The sequence below is a fragment of the Scyliorhinus torazame genome, chromosome 12 (genome assembly GCF_047496885.1).
Source record: "Scyliorhinus torazame isolate Kashiwa2021f chromosome 12, sScyTor2.1, whole genome shotgun sequence".
Taxonomy (NCBI): Eukaryota; Metazoa; Chordata; class Chondrichthyes; order Carcharhiniformes; family Scyliorhinidae; genus Scyliorhinus; species Scyliorhinus torazame.
Window position 1 is genome coordinate 42,132,023 of NC_092718.1, and position 22,914 is coordinate 42,154,936.

The following is a 22,914-nucleotide window of genomic DNA, read 5'->3' on the forward strand; positions in this document are numbered from 1 at the left end:
CCTCCCTGTCAGCAAAGCAGCTCTCCCCCTCCCCCCCCCCCCCCCCAGCAACAACACTAGAAACCCAAACCCCAAGTCAAGCTCCAGCTTAACACATGCTCACCCCCCCCCCCCCACTGCGCTTCCGAGAGTCAGCTGACCCATGCTGACTTGATAGCGGCCACCCCGGCACCAAGCAGTCTGTCTCCCTATTGTTCTCTCCCCTCCCCCCCCCCCCCCCACATGAATAAACATTTTAAAAGCATCACATTCCCCAGTAAACAAACATCAGGAAAAAAAACAGTGAAGAAACAGTCACTTTCAAAAAGTAATCACCCAAAAACCAGAACCAAATTCAAAGCCCATCCCCCCCCTCTAACTAGCTCCCTGCAAGACAAAGCAACCTTTAACCATCCACACAGCCTCTTATTTCACATAGCGCTACTTAGATGTATACAATCCAGCACAGCAAATCGCCGCCACAGTACTTCTCCAAGGCTTCAATGTCTTTTAATTCGCCTCCAGCTTCATTTCTTTAATAAAAGTCCGTACTTCATCTGGTGTTTCAAAGTAGAAGCCTCGTTCCTCATGTGTGACCCACAGACGAGCTGGGTACAGCATCCTAGACTTCACCCCCTTCTTAAAGAGGGTTGATTTTGCCCGATTGAACCCAGCTCGCCTCTTGGCCAAATCCTCTCCCAGGTCCTGATAGATGCGCAACTCAAAGTTCTCCCACTTCCTGCTCCGTTCTTTCTTGGCCCACCGCAAAATGTATTCCTTGTCCATGAAACGGTGAAAACGTACCATCATGGCCCTCGGTGGCTCGTTCGCTCTGGGCTTCCTCGAGAGGGTTCTGTGCGCTCTGTCCAATTCCAGGGGCCGAGGGAACGCCCCAGCCCCCATCAACGTCTCCAACATGTCCGTCACATAGGCCCTCACATCTGATCCCTCACTGCCTTCAGGGAGGCCAACAATTCTGAGATTCTGCCTCCTGGACCTATTCTCCAGGTTCTCCAGCTTCTCCTGCATTCTTTCCTGGTGGTCGTTCATCATTCCCACCTTGTTTTCCAGCATGGTTATGTACCCCTCGTGCTCAGATAACTTTTGTTCCACCTCCTGGATCACTCTCCCATGGGTTTCCTGATTCTGAACCACTTGATCAATCGAAGCCTTAATCGGGTCCAGCGTGTCCTTCTTCAGCTTGGCGAAGAAATCCTCGAAAAACCTCATCAGCTGCTCCGTCGACCACTGTGTCGTCTCCCCACGGCCCTGCTGCCCCGCCATGCTGTCCCGTGTTACCAGCTCTACTTGCGTCTCCCTTATAGGACGTTGTCTTCTCACACGGCCACTTCTGGTCGAATTCTCCATACACCAGAGGGGGATTTCTCCTTACTGTCTCACTCTTCATCGATTTATCCCACAAAATCCGGAAATAAACGGGGGAGAAAGGTCCAAATGTCCGTTACAGGTGGGAGCTATCAAATGTGTGACCTACTCCTCTATGGCCGCCACCGGAAGTCGTCATTTGTTTATGTTAACATGCGGGCTAGTGTTTGGGGTTTGGTGGGAGGATGGGATTATTGTTATTGATATATTTTAGAACATATTTAGAACTAGGAGCAGGAGTAGGCCATCTGGCTCCTCGAGCCTGCTCCACCATTCAATTGATTATTGTTTATTGTTGGGTGTAGATTTGGGAGAAAATGTGAAAAAGGAGGAGAATAAAAATATTTTAAAAAGAACACAAAATAAGGAAAACAATGCTGGTGTTTTTTTAAAGAACATTGAAATGTTTGGAGTGAAATGTATTTGTCATACCATTGGATAATAATCCAGTAGTGTGATATTTTTGGTATAAAAATAAATGATTTTGGAACTACAGAGCCAGACTTGCAGAAGATTCAAGAGTTGTGTCAGTTATGATAAACCCACTGGCTTCAAGAACAGTGTTTCCTGAATAATTATTTTGCAGGTTTGCATTTCTGCAAACTACTCATCAAATAATTGTCTTCAGTGATTGATCTTTATTGAATATTTCATCTCAATCTGACAGCCTGCAACATCGATGGCCTAATCTCGTTCCTTAGCAACCTAGCTAGTCTGGGAGAAAGGGAATTTTCTGTTTCATGTTGCCTTAAGAAATAACAGATCTGGCAGAATGTAATTTGATTGGCAGGATTGAAAGAGAAGCTTAGATTCCTAACAAAAAGGCACCTCAGAAGGGCTGGTGTGTTACTTCCCCTGTCCCTTGCTTTTTTTTTCTGCATATATTAATTCATAACTCGATTTCAAAAGATTCATTAACGGTATGCAAACTAAAAGGCATATTTATTTTGTCAGTTGATTATCTTTCCATTATTTTAACTAGTGTATAGTTTTTTTTTACTATACACTCATCATAAAGAAAGACTTGCATTTAGATAGCACCTTTCAATACCTCGGGTTGTCCCAACGCATTTTTAAAGTGTGGTCACTGCTGTAATGTAGAAAACGGAGCAGCCAATGTTAGTACAGCAAGGTCCCGCAATAATAGACAGATATTCATTTTAGTGAGGTTGGTTGCGGGTCACATGTTGGTCAGGACACCAGAAAGGACTCACTTTGAATAGCGGCATAGGATCTTTTACATCCACCTGAGAGAGCAGACACATGGGGCTGGATTCTCCATTCCTGAGTCTAAGTGCTGATGCCAACGGAGGATCCGTGGAGTTCCACTTCAGAAAGATCGGCACCACACCCGCGCCGATTCTGCTACCGGTAAAGAGCTAGCATCAGCGCGGCATGGAGCACCAGCAGAACACACACAAAACGGCGCGGGAATCGCCAGATCCGTGTTGGACAAGCGCAGGGCTGACGAGCTGCAGCCGCGTGTAGACTATACAACCTCCACACACACACTGATGGCACTGGATGTGCTGGACCGCGTCCCCGTCAACTCCGACCCCACAGCCCACCTACTGGCCAACACCACTATTCCCCCCAGCCCTGGCAGAAGCCCCCCCCCCCCTCCGGCCAGCGGCATTACTGCCAGCAATGTGTGGCGGTGCTGGACACGGTCCGTACGCCCTGCCTCTCTCTCCGCAGCCACCACGCCAGGTTCACAACTGTTGAGAGCACGCGTGGACCGGGCCGTCGGGAACATGGCCCACCAGAGGCGGAGCATTGTGGGTGGGCCTGCTATTGAGATGCAAACCCGGTTGCAACTACACGTGGCGTGCGTCAAAATTACACTGTTTTCGAGGAGACGAAGCATTGCGATTTGGCGTTGAACCAGTGCCTGCCATGATTGCGGCGTCGGGAGCTATTCTCTGCTCGATCGCACACCCCGATTTCGCCGTCGGCAAACCGAGTATCCGCCCAAGATGTTTAATTTGGAAGGTCAGTGCTCCACATGGGGAATCAAGACCCACCATCATGTGTGGGGTTAGGGGTGTGGTGGGGGAAGGTTGAATCGGATCAGAGCCTGCAGACCCACTTCTGTCCAAGTTCAGAAATCCTGAGCTGGATTCTCCGTCGGCGGGATCCTCCGTTTTGCCCGCAGCACACTCAGACCTGCGGATTTCCCGATGGTGTGGAGGTGCCCACAATGGGAAACCCCATTGACCGGCTGCTGGCAAAACGTTGACGGGAGACGGAGGAGTTGGGACAATGGAGTTTGGAATCTGCGGGTAGTGTGGGGGCCGGAAAGCGGAGGGGTTTTGTTCTTCTCAGATGAGGCGATTTTATTGTTGTGATTATTTGTTAAAGGCCAATAAGTTTGTAAGGGAGCAGTTTTGGAGGAGGTGATCTGTGACTTTGGATGTGTCTTTGTTTGAGAGGGGGGGGAGAGCGGTGAGGTCAACAGGAGCCGTTTCATGGATGGATAAGGGGACCATCTTGGATGGTCCCGGTTTGGGGTGAAATTAAAGGGGACAGAATCGGTGGATGGCGGACAGTAGAGGCGAATGGAGGCGCAAGCCTCCGGTAAGGTTCGTAACATGGAATGTACGAGGGTGAACGGGCCCGTGAAGAGGACTCAGATCTTTGCACACTTGAGGAGCTCGAACGTGGGGGTGGTCTTCCTGCATGGGATTCACCTCCGGGTGAAGGATCCGGTTCGGTTGAGAAAGTGATGGGTGGGTCAGGCATTTCACTCTGGATTTGATGGAGGGGATGTCAATGTTAACACCGTTGTGTGAGAACCACGGGATCAAGCTGAGGGAGACAGATGGCATGTATAGGAGGTGGAGAGTGGTGGGGCTGGTGAGGGCGAGGGCTCTAAATCTGGAGGCGAGGTTTGCAAGTCTGGAAGAGCTGCGGGAAGGGAAGCAAATTTAGGTCCATGCAAGTCAGGGACTTTGCACGGAAGGTATGGAGAGGGTTTCCCAAGCTGCTGAAATATGCCCTATTGGAACAGTGACTACTTCCAGACGTGGAAGGGGAGGGTAGGATTGGGGATATATATGAATGGCTGGGGGAGCAGGGGGAATGCAAGTGATGAGGATTAAGGAGAAATGGGAGGAGGAGTTGTGGGGGGAGATCGGGTGGGATGTGTCGAGTGAGGTGCTGTGCAGGATGAATTTGATCTCCTCGTGTGTGAGGATGAGTTTGATACAGTTTAAAGTGGTGCACATGACTCGTGCGAGGATGAGTGGATTCTTCCAGGTGGTGGCAGAGAAGTGTGGGCGAAGGCCAGCAAACCACGTACATATTATCATAGAATTTAGAGCGCAGAAGGAGGCCATTCGGCCCATCGAGTCTGAACCGGCTCTTTGAAAGAGCACCCTACCCAAGCCCACACCTCCACCTTATCCCCATAACCCAGTAACCCCACCCAACACTAAGGGCAATTTTGGACACTAAGGGCAATTTAGTATGGCCAATCCACCTAACCTGCACATCTTTGGACTGTGTGAGGAAACCGGAGCACCCGGAGGAAACCCACGCACACACGTGGAGAACGTGCAGACTCCGCACAGACAGTGACCCAAGCCGGGAATCAAACCTGGGACCCTGGAGCTGTGAAGCAATTGTGCTAACCACCATGCTACCGTGCTGCCCTAAATATGTTCTGGGGTTGTGAGAAGTTGGAGAGATACTGGGAGGGGATGTGCGAGACATCAGCAAAGATTGTGGGAGTAGAGGCCGGGCCGGACCCTATGGTGGCGATTTTTGGGGTATCAGAAATGCCGGATCTGATGAAGGGGTGGAAGGCCAATGTGGTGGCCTTCGCCTCTCCGGTTGCCCGGCGAAGAATTTCGCTGGAATGGAGGTCGACAACGCTGCCGGGGGTGGAGGCCTGGCTAGGGGACCTGTACGACTTCCTCCGGTTGGAGAAGATTAAGTGTGAATTGAGGAGATCGGCGGAGGGCTTTGAGACACGGCGGGGACTGTTCACGACCATATTTGAGGAATTGTTTGTCGCGGGGTGGTGGTGGGGGCGGCGGAGGAGGGAGGGGAGGGGGTGAAAAGGAGAAAAAACTTGTACAAACTGTAAATCCGTGAGATGTGGAGAATGTTCCCAGCATATTTATGTTTTTGTACTTTTGAACATGTTTGGATTTAAAAAAGAACGAAAAACAGAATTGTAGGCTGAAATTTTGTGGGATTGAGAGGGTCTCACCCACCAGTTGTAGAACTGGGGAAGAATCCCCACCAGTTCTGTGCAGGGGGCCTAACATAATGAAGTGCTCCTCAGGTCCTTAAGTGCCTGATGGCGGAGGCCCCACCTTCCGAGGGATGCTGGTCAATCAGAGGCTTGGAGCTCTTCATTGGTGCTAGTACCAGTGGGAGCTGTGGAAGCTGGCAGCAATGCATCCACCAGAGGCCCAGTAAGTGAGGGAGGAAGGGGGCTCATGGGATGGGGGTCATGCGATGGGGCAGGGTGGTCGAGGCAGGGACAGGGGAGTGGCATTTAGCAGCCCCCTCTTCCCAATGCCAGGTCTCTTGATCAGACACAGAGTGCCTGATGACCAGAGGGACCCGTCCATCTACCCCCACCACTGGGAGGCCGCTGTCAAAGCCGGTTAGGTGGCCTTCCAAAGTTGTGAGAATGCGATGCGACTGCCCATTTAACCCTTGAGCTGCCAGTCAAAAGTGGTGTGCTCAGAGATGATGAGTCGAATTCTCCTGTGGCCCCACTGCAGAATTTGGCAGGAGGCCCAAAAATCAGTTTTACTGGCATGAATTTCCCACAGGATCTTCTTCTCGTGCCCAGTGGGCACCATTGTGAACCTGCAGTTAGCTGGCATGAAATCGATCTGCATCTACTAATGGGATGCAGATGAAGGCTCGAGCACCCATGTCTGATTCTCTCCGACGCCAAAGGGTAAAACACACCTCGAACAATGTGGCATACAGATGTTGGCACTCACTTGAGCAATGCCTGGGTCCAGAGTTCGGAACCCTGGAGCCCGGAACACTGCAGCAGTGGGTACGGGGTGCATCTACTGATGGAGCTTCCAGATTCTGTGTCAGGAGGGTCCATCTTCCAGTCTCAGAATGTTCTTGAAGATCCATCTTTTTCTTCAGGCGGTTTATCTTCCCACCTCAGCGTGCTCCTGGAGGTCCATCTTCAATAGTGAGTTGGTGATGCTGGGCACCTTTTTAATATGGCACTCGGATACGAACGCAGACTACCCGCCATCAGGCCTGGCCTGCCATGGAATACGGTGCAAAACACCTGGTTGCATAGCTCATTAGGGTCAGAAGGTCGGGGTCAGAAGACTTGGCGTGTTTTCCCGCTGCCCACAGCATATTTAGGGGTTCCCCTGGTTGTCCATATATTTTTTATAAAATTTACAACTGAACATCAGTTCTTAAAAAAGTATTAAGATTTTACATTTTAGAATCACACGCTACAAAATAATACCATACATAATACCATGCACTGAGGTCTCACAGTGCCAGGGACCCAGGTTTGATTCCAGCTTTGGGTTGACTGACTGTGGAGTTTGCATGTTCTTCCCGTGTCTGTGTGGGTTTCCTCCGGGTGCTCCGGTTTCCCGCTACAGTCCAAAGAAGCGCAGGTTAGGTGGATTGGCCATGCTAAATTGTCCCTTAGTGTCCAAAGATGTGAAGGTTAGGTAGGGTTATGGGATAGGGGGGAGAGTGGGCCTAGATAAGGTGGTCTTTCAGAGGGTTGGTGCAATACGATGAGCAAAACACCCTGCTTCTGCACTGTAAGGATTCTATGGATAAGGAGAAGCGAACAAACAACTCAACACACATGGGCACAGAATGGAACAGGAGAACGACATCATCCATCTCTTATGGATATCAGACCCAATTGCACCCATGCAGAAGCCAAGAGCAGATACATCATACCCAGAACTACAAAAAACAAATGAAAATCCACGAGAACCCCAGCTCTAATAGGGAATTAGGTACCTACCCCACAACACAATTTAACCCCCATCCAGGTTCAGAATAGAACCAATATCAATTATGTAACTACAGGACTATGAAGAAGGGACCGGCAACAACAAGTCTTAGACCCAGGGTCTCCAATAGAAGAGAAAGAAAAAAGAAAGATCAGAGCTACCAGAACCAACCCTCTGGACAATAAGAGTTCAGGACCCAGTCCAGGTCATGACTTATCAAAGCAATCCCTAAAAGGGAATGGGCCAACATCGTGGCAGACAATAGAGGTAGGTATGTGATGGTGAGTGGTAAGCTGCAGGGGGTGCGGGTGGTATTAGTGAATGTTTATGCCCCGAATTGGGACGATGCCGGATTTATGCGGCGCATGTTGGGCCGTACTGGATCCAGCATTGGACCGCTCCAGGTCCAGGACAGGTAAGAGGCCGGTGGCGGCCAAGGTGCTGAGGGGGTTTATGGACCAGATAGGAGGAGTGGATTTGTCAGGCCGGGGGCCAGGGAATGTTCTTTTTTCCCCCACGTCCATAAAGCCTACTCCCGGATAGATTTCTTTGTTATGAGCAGGGCACTAATTCCGAGGGTGGAGGGCACGGAGTATTCAGCCATAGCCATCTCAGACCATGCCCCGCATTGGGTGGATCTGGAGCTAGGGGAGGAGAGGGACCAGCGCCCGCTGTGGCGCCTGGATGTGGGCTTGCTGGCAGATGAGGAGGTGAGCGGGCGGATCCGGGGTTGCATTGAAAGCTATCTAGAGGCTCACGATAATGTGGATGTGCAGGTGGGGGTGGGCTGGGAGGTGCTGAAGGCGGTGATTAGGGGAGAGCTAATCTCCACTAGGGCCCACAAGGAGAAGAAGGAGAGGAGAGAGAGGGAGAGATTGGTAGGGGAGATTTTAAGGGTGGATAGGAGGTATGCAGAGGTCCCCGAGGAGGGACTACTCAAGGAGTGACGAAGCCTCCAGGTCGAGTTCGACCTGTTGACCACCAAGAAGGCAGAGGTGCAGTGGAGGAAACGCAAGGGGTGGTGTACGAATACGGGGAGAAGGCTAGCCGGATGTTGGCACACCAGCTTCGGAAGCAGAAGGCAGCGAGGGAGATTGGGGGAGTTAGGGATAAAGGGGGGAACATGGTGCGGAGTGCGGTGGGAATAAATGGGGTATTTAGAGACTTTTATGAGGGGCTGTATAGGTCTGAGCCCCCGACGGAGGAGGGGGGGATGTGTCGATTTTTGGATCGACTGAGGTTCCCGAGGGTGGAGGAGGAGCAGGTAGCTGGGCTTAGGGCACCGGTAGGGCTGGAGGAGCTGACTAAGGGGCTGGGGAGTATGCAGGTGGGGAAGGCACCGGGGCCAGATGGGTTCCCGGTGGAATTTTACCATAAGTACATGAACCTGCTGGGCCCTCTATTAGTGAGGACTTTCAATGAGGCGAGGGAGGGGGGGACCCTACCGCCGACGATGTCCAGGGCGCTGATTTCGCTGATCTTGAAGCGGGACAAGGACCCATTACAGCGTGGATCGTATAGGCCAATCTCTCTCCTCAACGTGGACGTGAAGCTGTTAGCAAAGGTGTTGGCTACCAGAATTGAGGACTGTGTCCCAGGGGTGATTCACGAGGACCAGACGGGTTTTGTTAAGGGTAGACAGCTGAATACCAATGTGCGGAGGCTCCTTAACGTAATCATGATGCCTACAGTGGAGGGGGAGACGGACATAGTGGCGGCGATGGACGCAGAGAAGGCCTTCGATAGGGTGGAGTGGGGGTACCTCTGGGAAGTGTTGAGGAGGTTTGGGTTCAGGGAGGGGTTCATTAGTTGGGTTAGGCTACTTTACGAAGCTCCGGTGGCGAGTGTGGCCACGAACCGGAGGAGGTCGGAATACTTTTAGCTGTACCGGGGGACGAGGCAGGGGTGCCCCCTATCCCCCTTGCTATTTGCATTGGCAATTGAGCCTTTGGCTATGGCTCTAAGGGAGTCCAGGAACTGGAGGGGGCTGGTCGGGGTGGGGGGGGGGGGGGGAAGGAACACCGGGTTTCGTTGTATGCCGATGACCTGTTACTGTATTTGGCGGACCCAGTGGGGGGGGATGCCGGAGGTGATGCGAATCCTCAGGGAGTTTGGGGACCTTTCCGGGTTTACGTTCAACGTGGGGAAGAGTGAGCTCTTCGTGGTACACCCAGGGGACCAGGGAAGGGGGATAGACGAGCTTCCACTGAAGAGGGTGGAAAGGAGTTTTCGGTACCTGGGGATCCAGGTGGCCGGGAGCTGGGGGGCCCTACACAAGCTCAACTTGACGAGGCTGGTGGAGCAGATGGAGGAGGAGTTTAAAAGGTGGGATATGCTGCCACTCCCCTTGGCGGGTAGGGTACAGTCGGTGAAGATGACGGTGCTCCTGAGGTTCCTTTTTATATTCCAGTCCCTCCCCATCCTGATCCCTAAGGCCTTTTTTAAGCGGGTCAGTAGGAGCATCATGGGATTCATGTGGGCGAAAAAGACCCTGAGGGTGAGAAGGGTGTTTCTGGAGCGGAGTAGGGACAGAGGAGGGTTAGCGTTACCTAATCTGTGAGGGTATTACTGGGCTGCCAATGTGGCCATGATACGCAAGTGGGTAATGGAGGGGGAGGGGGCGGTGTGGAAGAGGCTGGAGATGGTGTCCTGTGTGGGCACGAGTCTGGGAGCGCTGGTGACAGCACCGCTGCCGCTCCCGCCGACTAGGTACACCACGAGTCCGGTGGTGGCAGCGACTTTGAAAATTTGGGGGCAGTGGAGGCGTCACAGGGGTGAGGTAGAGGCTTTGGTTTGGTCCCCGATCCGGGAGAACCATCGGTTCGTCCCGGGGAGAATGGATGGAGGGTTCCTGAGCTGGCACAGGGCAGGAATTAGAAGGATGGGGGACCTGTTTTTAGATGGGACGTTTGCGAGCCTTGGGACGTTGGAGGAAAAATTCGGGCTTCCCCCCGGAAATGCCTTCAGTTACATGCAGGTAAGGGCGTTTGTAAGACGGCAGGTGAGGGAGTTCCCGCTGCTTCCAGCACTCGGGATCCAGGATAGGGTGCTCTCGGGGATGTGGGTTGGAGAGGGCAGGGTCTCGGCGATTTAAAAGGAGATGCAGGAGGAGGAGGAGACCTCGGTGGAGGAGCTAAAGGGTAAATGGGAGGAGGAGCTTGGGGAGGAGATAGACAAGCGTATGTGGGCGGACGCCCTGGGTAGGGTTAATTCTTCCTCTTTTTGCGCCAGACTTACCCTGATACAATTTAAGGTTCTTCACAGAGCGCATATGATAGGGGCGAGGCTGAGCAGGTTCTTTGGGGTGAAGACAGGTGTGGGAGGTGCTCGGGGAGCCCAGCAAATCATACCCATATGTTCTGGGCGTGCCCGGCGCTGGATGGGTTCTGCAGGGGTATTGCGAGGACGATGTCTAAGGCGGTGAACACCCAGGTTTAGCCGAGCTGGGGGTTAGCACTATTTGGGGTATCAGACGAGCCGGGAGTGCAAGAGGCGAAAGAGGCCGGTATTCTGGCCTTTGCGTCCCTGGTAGCCCGGCGGAGGATTCTGCTACAGTGGAAGGATGCGAGGCCCCCGAGCGTGGAAGCCTGGATCAGCGACATGGCAGGATTCATTAAATTGGAGAGGGTAAAATTTGCCTTGAGGGGGTCTGTGCACGGGTTCTTCAGGCGGTTGCAACCGTTCCTAGACTTTCTAGCGGGGCGTTAGGAGGTGGTCAGCAGCAGCAGCAGCAACCCAGAGGGGGGGGGGTGTACTTTGTGCTTTCTACTGTGTTTATTATTGCTTAATGGGGGGGTTTGTATATTGGGGGAATTTGTGATGTAGTTGTAAGATGTTTATTTATGTGTTCTTTGTTTATCTTTTTTCTGTAAGGGGGGGGTTTGTTGAAAATATGTAAAAATTTGAATTAAAATATTTCTTTAAAAAAAAGGGAATGGGCCAGTCAACCGACAATCAGCCAACACCCTCCCCCCGGCCAAATGGGAACAGTAGGATAACCACGAGGCCCAGGACGTATGTAAGGATAATCATTCCAATCCCAGTCAAAGGGGGAGCCCTACCCCGGGGAGCAGAGAATCATCAAGATGCCCCTCAAAAGGGCACCCTGGAAGGAAGGGTCGACCCATCCCCTCCTGGCACCAGGGAACCCACCCACTTTCCAGGCCCATCCAGGAGAAAAGCCAGTGCCACCGTAAAATTAACACTCAAAGCGGGCCCACTCCGAATCAGCCAGAACACCAAACCCCAGCCAGCTTCAATGTACGCCGAGACACTTCAAGTAGCTCAGGGGAAAGGCAAGGTGAGAGATGCAGCAGAGGAAAGGAAGGAAGAAAGAGGAAGAACCATCGGAAAGAATCATTAAGGCAACAGAGAAATGGGTATCTGACCCAGGCCCCCAACTTGTCAGGCAGCTGCCCGAGACACACTGACGAGGAGGAATGCCAGTCACTCAGTCAACAAGGAGGCATCACAACTATCCCAGGGAAAAAACAGATATCTACTGAGTACAGTGCTCAGCCCATCCCCCAGTCTCCATACCCCCGGGGGCCAACCCCAACCTCTCCACAGAAAGTCACACGTTGGGTAGCTCTGCTAGAGGCTCGATTTTTTTTTAACCTAATGCCCGGTCCCAGGGACAAATAGGTGCAGGAAGACGTAAGGAGGGAGGGGGATGTCTAAAACTCTGAAGAAGGCCGTCGGGAAGAAAGGGGCAAGGGAAGGTTCACTGACGAGCGAAAGGGTCAGCTCGGCAACTGGAAAGATGGCGGAGGCTGGGTCGCTGGATGGGGCCGCGCCTTTCACGGCAGAAAAGATGACCGAGGTGATGGCTGTGGAATTCAAAAAACAATTTGCTAAACATATGGAGGTGATGAGGAAGGAAATGATGGCGGCAATGAAAGTTGCCCCGGTGAAGGTGGCGGTGTCGAAGACGTCGGCCGAGGTGCGGGAGCAGGGTGAGAAACTGAAGAGGGTGGAGGAGGCCTTGTCACAACACAGCGATCAGCTCACCTTGATGGGTGAGGAGCTGCAGAGGGTGGTGGAGGCCAACAAAGGTCTGAGGGTGAATGAAGATGGAGGCCATGCTAAATTGCCCCTTAATTGGAAAAACAAATAATTGGGTACTCTAAATTTATTAAAAAAAGAGAAAGAGGGTGGGTTCATTCTCGATGTTGGTACCCCCGGGGCTGCAGGATAGGCTGCTATCCCATAATCACCGGGACAGGGCAGAGACTGGAGGAGGGGCGCCGGACTTAAGAATCCTTACCTCCTTCTAGGTGACTGGGGTGGCTGGGGTGGCCGAGGACAGATCGGTCAACCACGTGGAAGCTGGCGGACCGCGTAGAGGTGAGGAACCACTGGGCTCCACCCAGAGGACATGTCAAACGTGAGTTGTTATTGCCTTGATGACTGACCCATCCCTCCCATTGACCACATATTCATTCTCCTGCAGGACCCCCAGCCGACGGCGCGGACCATCCCGGGCGGCACCCTCTCCAGACTCCAAGAGAACACCTCGGAGGGGAGCTCCGAGATGCAACTGTTTTGATCACGGCAGAGCTGTCAACCACACCGTCCACTAGCACAGATACACACCTCGGTGGGAAATGATAATGGACAGGCCTCTGGGGCACAATCTGGTGAGCACAAGCCGCTGATGATGCACATCGGGTGGAGGCAGGAACCTCCAGGCGAGATAGCAGTCAGAGGGCTCCTGGATCCCAGACTTGGTCCCAGACTGTCGTTAAGCTTGTGGCACAGAGGTACTCGGAGTTGTACTCGCTGCAGCCGAGACATTCAGAGGGAGATGTCAGTGTCATCCCAGCAAATCCATAGCCGCTTGCAGGAGTCCCAGAGGCTATGGGCGCAGGAGATGAGGCCGGCAATGCGTGGCACTGAGGCCAACACTGCTAGGGTGACATCCGCAGTGAAAAGCCTGGTGCACAACGTCAGCACCATTAGTGAAGGTGTCCAAGGCGTCACGAGTCCGTGACGGCCATGGCTGAGAGAATCGGCAGAATGTCTGCCTCGCTGGGGGATGTCACCCAGTACCAAGCTGACCTTGATGAGGTTCTGCGGGAAATTACCTGCTCTCAGATGGGAATGGCCAAGGCGGTGCGGAGCTTGTCTCAGTTGCAGGTGGGCATTGCTGAGGCGCTGCACAGCATGTCCAAGTCACTGACGAGCATCGCTGAGGGCGCGACACGATGGTGCAGGCATTGGGTAGCCGCCAGGCGGCTCCATGGTCAGCTGGCGCTCGAACCATCTGCCCCTCTGTCCCAAGGTGAACACCAGGGCCCTATGGGCACCGACCGGGAGGGGGAGCTGGGTGCCAACCCGGACCCATCCCATGGAGTGGCGACGGTGGTCACCAGTTCTCCGGGTTCCACCCCTCTGATGAGGCTGTGTTTCAAAGTCAGCATACGGGACAGGGCAGCACGGCTGTGCATGTGCCGGCGGCATGTGGGGGTATGGGGAGTGGCACCATTGGGAGGGTAGGGGACTGTAAAACACATTAAACACATTTGTGCACAACCATTATGAGGCCTCTGTCACTTTCTTCCGCAATGCGGGTTGACCTCCGAACCCTTGGCCCATCTCTCCAGCCCAGGGGCTGGTTTAGCACAGGGATAAATAGCTGTTTTTTAAAGCAGACCAAGGCAGGCTAGCAGCGCGGGTTCAATTCCCGTACCAGCCTCCCCGAACAGGCACCGGAATGTGGCAACTAGGGGCTTTTCACAGTAACTTCATTTGAAGCCTACTTGTGACAATAAGCGATTTTCATTTCCAGGCATTCACCCTCCCCATGGCACCCACCCACCCTCCGGCCATGGACATGTCCCTGGAGCTGTGTCCATGCCCTGGGTGCTCGGATGTTGGCTGCTGCGTGTGTGGTGTTGCCTCCCATAATGTTCAGGGACAATGTCCATGCATCATGTGTGAGTGGGATTGTAAGCAATGACTCCCACATGTTACATGGACCCCACCAACAGGAATCCACTTGGGATGTGTGAAGTGCTCACTTAACCGCAATTGTCAATTACCTATTAGCAATAGCCATCAGCCACACGGCCAGAGCCTTGGCAGTCGGTGGGGGTTATGGATGGTTGTTAGGGCAGACGGGCAGAGACAAGGGTTTGCCCCAAGAACGGGTACATATGATCCAGGGGTGGCATGGTGGTGCCATGAGCGGTTGCCCCCCGGTTGCCCACTAGCGCCCCCCTACCCTCCTATGGCGGCCCACCCTGTGGAGGGTCCCACACTCCCAGCCTAGAATGTCTCACTCCCCACCGAGCACTGGGGAGGCAAGCCCAGCACCTCGGGCTCTTGGCCTGTGAGCAAAGATGGTTACTTCCCTCCTCAGCTCCCCACAGAAGTCCATCTGCCAGGGTCACCTTTTTCAAAAGGAGTACTAATTGGCGCCAGCGTGGCCACTTGTTGGGGAAGCTGCTGAATGACAGGAGATCGTTGGATATGGGGTGGCTCCTGGTAATTGTATGGAAATTGGGTTTAAGTGGAGATAATTGGTTTCTCGCCACACTACGATGAGATCCCGATTCGCCTACGGGAGCGGGCTGGTTGCATCACAAACTGTTTGGGGCCTGGCACGGTTCTCATTTTTGGCCTCTCCCGCTATTCACCGGCCTCGTTGCGCTTGAGCAAGAACTCAACGAGGCCGGAAGATGGGGCGCGATTTTCCTAAAAGAGAACAAAGTTCCCTAGCTAGCGTGTTTAGCTGCATGTTTCCCGGCGCTCGCAGTGGCTATTCAACGGACTTGCATTGTATAAAGGGCCTGAACAGGGAACGGGTGGCCGAAGGGGCACATAGCTCTGTTTTGTACAGTGTAGTAAGAGATCCGGATGCCCTGAAACAATCACAGACCTTCCCCCAGCCGAAACGCACCATGGGAGTGTCCCCAGCCCTCCCCCTCAACATCCATGCAGGCCCAATCATGTGCATGGAAAAATTGTCATTGTGGCACTTTGGCAGTTCCAACTTGACACCTTCCATGCCAGCTGGTAGTGCCAGGGCACCATCTTGGCCAAAGGACATGCAGCAATCCCTTGGAAGATGCCCACACTGCTGTTCTGCCTGGTCCCCGTTTGTGAGGACCAGTGCTGAACACCACTCGCCCGAGGTCTCCGTGGCGAAGCGGATGAATCCCAAAGCCTCAGGTACCTCGGGAATCTACACATTAGGGTGATGCTTGCTGTCTCACTCTAATATGCAGATTCGGCAAAAAGTCTTCAGTGAGCTAGATTTACATCGCAACGTCTCGCGAAATCAAGTTGGATCCCATGAGGCATGGCGAGCCGGGTAGATCCCAGGAGCGTGCTCTCCCAGCTTTCAATGGCCACAATGGGCTGTGACGAGCTGCTTTCCTGACTCAGCGTGGCCGTTGGATCGTTCCCCTTGTCTAACAAAAGAAATTCCAGAACAGATTGTTTTCACATGAGATCTTTATAATCTGGCCTAGGGTTAAACCCAGATACCAGAGGTGAAAAGTTAATGTCCAACATACCAGGCCACGCACAAGGATCATGTTTTTGTTGCCGTGCCTATTTGACATTGTTTATTTTTTCAGATCTAGATCTATCCATAGATAATATCTTCCCTTAGTCCCTGCTTTACAAATTGCATAATTAATTGCTGAATTAGTCCTTCCAAAAAGCTTGGCTGTACCCCAAGAACTGGACATTGGAACAATATTGGTGAAAAGAATGAAAAAGAAATGGAAGAAACATCATGTACAACACTGAAATGGTGCATATGTGATGGATTTTGATCTCCAAAAAAAGAGAGAAACCTTGGCCTTCATTCCTTAAATGTTTCAGAGCTTGAACCCAATCAGTTATCTATAGGCTGGCTTCAACAAAACAAGGTCATTCACTTTAATATGAATTGATAGTTTGCTCCTGGCTGGATAGTAATGCATCCTTGCATTAAAAAAATCAATCAAAACTGTATGTGGTGACAAATGCCTCACAAAACTTATAGGAGAGATTTCAGAAAGAATATTTTGGAAAGTTAACTGCTTTGATTGGGTGCCAATATCTATGGCAAATGTTCAGAGGTCTTTCAATTAAGTTTACAGATTCCATATTAACAGCTTGGAATCACTGCCAATAAATCCTCATACATTAAAAATAGTTTTACTACTGAATTCATAGAGTCATAGAATCCCTACAGTGCAGAAGGAGGCCATTCAGCTCATCATGTCTGCACTGGCCCCTGCTTCGATAGAGCACCCTACCTATGCCCAATCCATGTCCTATCCCTGTAAGCCCACCTAACCTTTGGACACAAGGGGCAATTTAGCCTGACCAATTCACCTAACCTGTACATCCTTGGACTGTGGGAGGAATCCGGAGCACCCGGAGGAAACCCACCCAGGCACGGGGAGAACGTGCAAACTCCACACGTCACCCGAGGTCAGAATTGAAGTCGGGTTCTTGGAGCTGTGAGGCAGCAGTGCTAACCACTGTGCCGCTGTGCTGCCCCAACAATAATTACTTTAACTTGTACAAAAACAATAAGCATTTTTTGAATTTCAAAGCAGAACACTAGCAGTAAACCTATCCTCATCAATGTCTCCCAACAAAGCACCAATTTTAATTTCTTGGAATGTAGCTGGAGCTGGCGAGGCTATATTTGTTGCCCATCCCTGGTCACCCTGAGAAGGTGGTTGTGAGCCTTCTTGAACCCCTGCGGTCCTTGTGCTCATGGTGCTGCCACAATGGCGTTAGGCAGGGAATTCCAGGATGCTGACCCATCAGTGATGAGGGAACAGTGATACGTGTTCAGGTCAGTACACAATGTGACTTAGTGGGAAACTCAGAGGTGATTAAAAACATTTTTTTTTAAGAGTACCCAATTATTTTTTTCCCCAATTAACGGGCAATTTAACGTGGCCAATCCACCTAATCTGCGCATTTTTGGATTGTGGGGGTGAAACCCACACAGACATGAGGAGAATGTGCAAACTCCCTGGTCCAGACAGTGACCCAGGGCCGGGATTCAACCCGGGTCCTCAGCGCCGCAGTCACAGTGCTATCCACTGCGTCACATGCCGCCCATTGTGGCGTGACATTACTGCTCTAGTCCTTCTTAGTGGTAAAGATCAATGGAGAGGGTGTTTCTGTTGAAGTAAGCTTGATGAACTGTAGTGCATCCTATAGATTGGTACATACTGCAGTCACAGTATATTGTTGAGGGAGGTCCCCATTAGATAATAATAATCCTTATTAGTGTCGCAAGTAGACTTACATTAACACTGCAAATTACAAAAAGATTGGAGCATCTTGAACAAAAATGTATCTTTGCTAGTGCTGATTTTATGGAATAAAGTTTGTCAGCATTAATTTTAATTCTAATTGAGATAATCTACATGGTGTCAGCGTGTCATCTTTGTATTTAAGCCAATAGTTTTTTTTCAGTTTACCTTATGCCATTTTTCTGTGCATTTCATGAATGTTTTTATTCAGTTGAATTGCACCGTGAAACAACATTATGAAACTGTTTACATGTACTAAATCTGAATGGTGGTACTTGTATTTAATCTTCTCTTATTTGTTCCACTTGGAGACACATCTCAAACCTTGTAAACATTTCTGAGATAATTGTACATTGCTGCAGTTGTCAAGAATGGGAAATTGATGAAAAAAGATCAAACATGAAATTTCACATTGGTAATTTAATGATCAGATTTCATTTTGTTTTTCCATTTACTTCTTCCATCGGGCAAGAGATACAAAAGTCTGAGAACACGCATGAACAGACTAAAAACAGCTTCTTCCCCGCTGTCACCAGACTCCGAAGCGACCCTCTTATGGACTGACCTCATTAACACTACACCCCTGTATGCTTCACCCGATGCCGGTGTTATGTAGTTACATTGTGTACCTTGTGTTGCCCTATTATGTATTTTCTTTTATTTCCTTTCCTTTTCATGTACTTAATGATCTGTTGAGCGAAGGGCAGCACAGTGGCACAGTGGGTTAGCATTGCGGCCTCACGGCGCCAAGGTTCCAGGTTCGATCCCAGCTCTGGGACACTGTCCGTGTGTAGTTTGCACACTCTCCCCGTGTTTGCATGGGTTTCGCACCCACAACTCAAAAGATGTGCAGGGTAGGTGGATTGGCCACGCTAAATTGCCACTTAATTGGAAAAAAATGAATTGGGTATTCTATATTTAAAACGAAAAATGATCTGTTGAGCTGCACACAGAAAAATACTTTTCATTGTACCTTGGTACACGTGACAATAAACAAAAATCCAAATCCCCCATCTACTAGTTGATTTGTATGTAATTATTCTGGCTGAAAGCAGTCATGTGTACTCTGTGCCCTCCTTCTCTATGGCTTCATAGCACACCAGTTATTAACAGATTAATGGAACTCATTTTGGGTGGAGCAGTGGTTAGCACTGCTGCCTCACAGCACTGATGACCTGGATTCGAACCTGGCCCCGGGTCACAGTCTGTGTGGAATTCCCCCCCAGTGTTCCAGTGTTTGCGTGGGTCTCATCTGCACAACCCAAAGATGTGGGGGCACGGTAGCAGTGATTAGCACAGTTGCTTCACAGCTCCAGGGTCCCAGGTTCGATTCCCGGCCTCGGTCACTGTCTGTGCGGAGTCTGCACATTCTCCCCGTGTCTGTGTGGGTTTCCTCCGAGTGCTCCGGTTTCCTCCCGCAGTCCAAAGATGTGCAGGTTAGGTGGATTGGCCATGATAAATTGCCCTTAGTGTCCAAAACGGTTGGGTGGGGTTACGGGGATAAGGTGGGAGTGTGGGCGTAGGTAGGGTGCTCTTTCCAAAAGGGCCGGTGCAGACTCGATGGACTGAATGGCCTCTTTCTGCACTGCAAATTCTATGTGCTAAATTGCCCCTTAATTGGGAAGAAAAAAGAATTGGGTACTCTAAATTTATTTTTTTTAATTCCCACTGTCAAAACATTTAAATACAGTTTAGTCAGAAGTCTAGCAAAATGACAGATAACTGTCTTAATTAAATTAAGCAACTAGGGCATAAGGAGGTAAAAGCAACTATGTACAAATGCATTTAACACGTACAGAAGAACCAGTGGGAGGGAAGGTGTGTGGCTCTTTTAATGCTAGGACACCACTTTGTTTCAAATCTTGATCCAAAGGCGATGAAGTGGCACGAGGTCAAAAGCAGCCAAAACAAAAACTCAGTAAGTGGATTGGCAACAAGACATATTGATATATATAAACATATACCGAAGGAAAAAGCAGTTCAAAATAAATAAATTATACTGTTTTTCCCCCTTCAGGGCAGCACGGTGGAACAGTGATTAGCACTGCTGCCTCACAATACCAGGGATCCGGGTTCAATTTCACCCTTGGGTGACTGTATGGAGTTTGTATGTTCCCCCCATGTCTGCATGGGTTTCCTCTGGGTGCTCTGGTTTCCTCCCACAGTCCAAAGACGTGGATTGACCATGCTAAATTGCCTCTTGGTGTGCAAAAGGATAGGTGGGGTAACTGAGATAGGGTGAGGATGCGGTCCTAGGTTGGGGCTCTTTCAGGGGGTCGGTGCAGACTCTATGGGCCGAATGGCTTCCTTCTGCATTGTCGTGATTCTATTTTTTAAAAAAAATTCCAATAAAGGGACAAGCCACCTACCCTGCACCTTTGGGTTGTGGGGGTAAGACCCACATAGACAGGGGTACAATGTGAAAACTGCACATGGACAGTGACCCGGGGCCAGGATCGAATCCAGGTCCTTGGTGCGGGGCTAACTATTGTGCTACCATGCCGCCCGCTGTCATGATTCTAGCTACATCCCTGATTCTAGTTGGAATTAAGTTTCATTAGCACCAAATGTAACCCCGTGATATTGGCATAGACTCTATATAAACTTTGCAACTCTTTCTGAAAGGAATCCTGAACTGTGTGGGTGACATGGAAACATTTAAGCTGCAGAGGTGCCTTGTCCATTGTGGCTCTCTCTCCGTTGGCGCCGGAAGTAAAGTCAGTACCACCCGGAAGGACTAACCCCAGCAACCGGACGCTCGCGTCACTTAGCAACGGGGGGCCGCCAGTGAAGATGCCGCTGCTGGTCCGGGACTACACCTGGGATCAGACCGAGACTCAGATTTTTATTACTGTGCCGCTGAAGGGGGTGAGGGCCGGGAAAGCGGACATCTTCTGTACAGAGGATTATTTAAAGGTGAGGCATCCTCCAGTGTTCCCCGTTTGTAAACGTTTGAAGGTGAGGCGAGGGGCTGCCTGGTACACCTGCCGATGGTCTCATTGCACAAACTCATCAACGGATAGGCCATCAGCTTCTTCTATTACTAACACATTTCTAATTTGTGCATCTAGCACAAAATTTGTGGTTCAAAGTCTCAAATGTGATATCTTATCAAATGCTTTCAGAAAGTCTAAGTATATTGGGCTGGATTCTCCACTCCGCCGCGCCACATTTCCGTTTCAGCACGGCGGCGGGATGCTCTGTTTCGCTGGCTGGTCAATGGGATTTCCCAATGTGGGGCAGCCCCACACCGCTGGGAAACCCGAACTGCCGGCAAAACGGAGCATCCCGCTGGCGGAGAATCCAGCCCATTGTATCCACCGGATATCCTGCGCTCGCTATTTCTCCAAAATGTCTTCTTCTTCGGCGATCACTCGTTAACGAGTATGATTGTCCACCTAAGAAACTCTGTGTTGCTGGTCATGGGTTCTGTGGGTTCTTGCATGGCTGATGAGCCCGATCCTAGACTCTTGGCAGGTGTTTACGGGATGTGGGATTGGTCATTGGACTCTGGATTGCTGGTATTCCTTTCTCAGGCTCCTTTATACTTTATTCAACAGAGTACATTACATAATGCATAAAGTACAAGACAGGTAAGTGTCTCACTAATTTACAATTACATGTTATATGTACAAAATACATTTTATGTCAAACATTTTGTGATGCATACAGCCCGAAGGGGTTCTCACAGGTTTCAGCACCTCTCAGTTCTATGGTGGCCATTTCCCATTGAGCCTTTGTGGCGGCTGCGCCAAGCTTCCTGGACCCTGGAATACGCTTTCTGCAACATTTGATGGTTGACAGGTCTTTGCATTGGAAGACCAAGGATTTTGTGCAGGCCAAGGAGCGTCTTTCAGCAGCAGTTGATGTTTGTGCATGTCCCGGAATCAGCACACACGGCACAGAGTCCTGAGATAATTTTTTGACTCCTGTACCAGAACAAATGGATCCCTCTATACCTGAGTTTTGTAATTTCTCTCCATTTAAATAATATACTGCCCTCCTGTTTGTCCTACAAAATTGAACAAGTGCAAGTTTTCCCATATTATACTCCATAGAATCATTACTACAGTGCAGAAGGAGGCCATTTGGCCCATCGAGTCTTCACTGACCCTCTAAAAGAGCACCCCACCCAGGCCCACTCCCCCTCCCCATAACCCCACCTAACCTGCACATGTCTGGACACAAGGGGGCAATTTAGCATCGCCAATCCACCTAACCTGCACATCTTTGTGACACCCGGGGGAAACCCACGCAGACACTTGGAGAAAATGCAAACTCCACAAAGACAGTCACCCAAGGCCAGATTTGAACTTGGGTCCCTGGCGCTGTGAGGTAATTCTATGTTGTCATACATCCTGAAGGCCGCTTTGGAGAACGCTTACTCTAAGATCAGAGGCTGAATGCCCTTGACTGCTGAAGTGTTCCCTGTCTGGAAGGGAACATTCCTGCCTGGTGATTGTTCCAGTCGGGGAACACTTCAGCAGTCAACAGCATTCAGCCTCTGATCTTCGGGTAAGCTTTCTCCAAGGCGGCCTTCAGGAAGCATGACAACGCAGAATCGCCGAGCAGAAACTGATCGCCAATTTCCGTACGCATGAGTATGGCCTCAACTGGGACCTTGGATTCATGTCTTGCTATATTAACCCCCACCATCAGGCCTGGACCTGCGAAATCCTACCAACTGCCCTGGCATGAGACAATTCACACCTCTTAAACCTGTGATTATCCCTCTCTCCAGTCGCACCATCTGGACATGCAAAGACTCACATTCAAAGTATCATCTTGCATCATTGATTTTGTCTATATAAGTGTTTGTGTAACCCACCTCATCACTCACCTGATGAAGGTGCTACGCTCCGGAAGCTAGTGATACCAAAAGAATCTGTGGACTTTAACCTGGCGTTGTAAGACTTCTTACTGTGCCCATCCCAGTTCAATGCCGGCATCTCCACATCATGCAATCCAAGGCATTGTATTGATTGTCTATTTTTGAGGGCCCAGCACTGATCCCTGTGGCAGTCCACTCGTTAACAGCTTGCCAACCCAAAAATAGTGGAGTTCGACTGAGCATAAACTTCCAATGAGAGGCTAAACTAAGACCCCATCCAGCTTTTCAGATGGATGTAAAAGATCCCATAGCACTATTCGTAAATGAGTAGGGGAGTTCTCCCAGTGCCCTGGCCAACATTTCTCACTTAATCAATAGATTATCTGGCCATTTTTTCTCATTGCAGTTTGGAGAACCTTTCCATATACAAATTGCCTGCCAAGTTTGCATATATAATAATAACCACTCA

General features: G+C 50.6%; 1 protein-coding gene across 1 annotated transcript in view; it reads left to right on the forward strand.

Annotated features, from left to right (window-relative positions):
- Nucleotides 1–20,385: 20,385 nt before the first annotated feature.
- dnaaf4 (dynein axonemal assembly factor 4) overlaps nucleotides 20,386–22,914 on the forward strand; it is a 33,133-nt gene continuing 30,604 nt past the window's right edge. Inside the window, exon 1 of the mRNA XM_072470758.1 lies at nucleotides 20,386–20,530. Coding sequence (XP_072326859.1) covers nucleotides 20,408–20,530 — 123 coding nt within the window. The 5' untranslated portion in view covers nucleotides 20,386–20,407. The remainder of the gene's footprint in view (nucleotides 20,531–22,914) is intronic.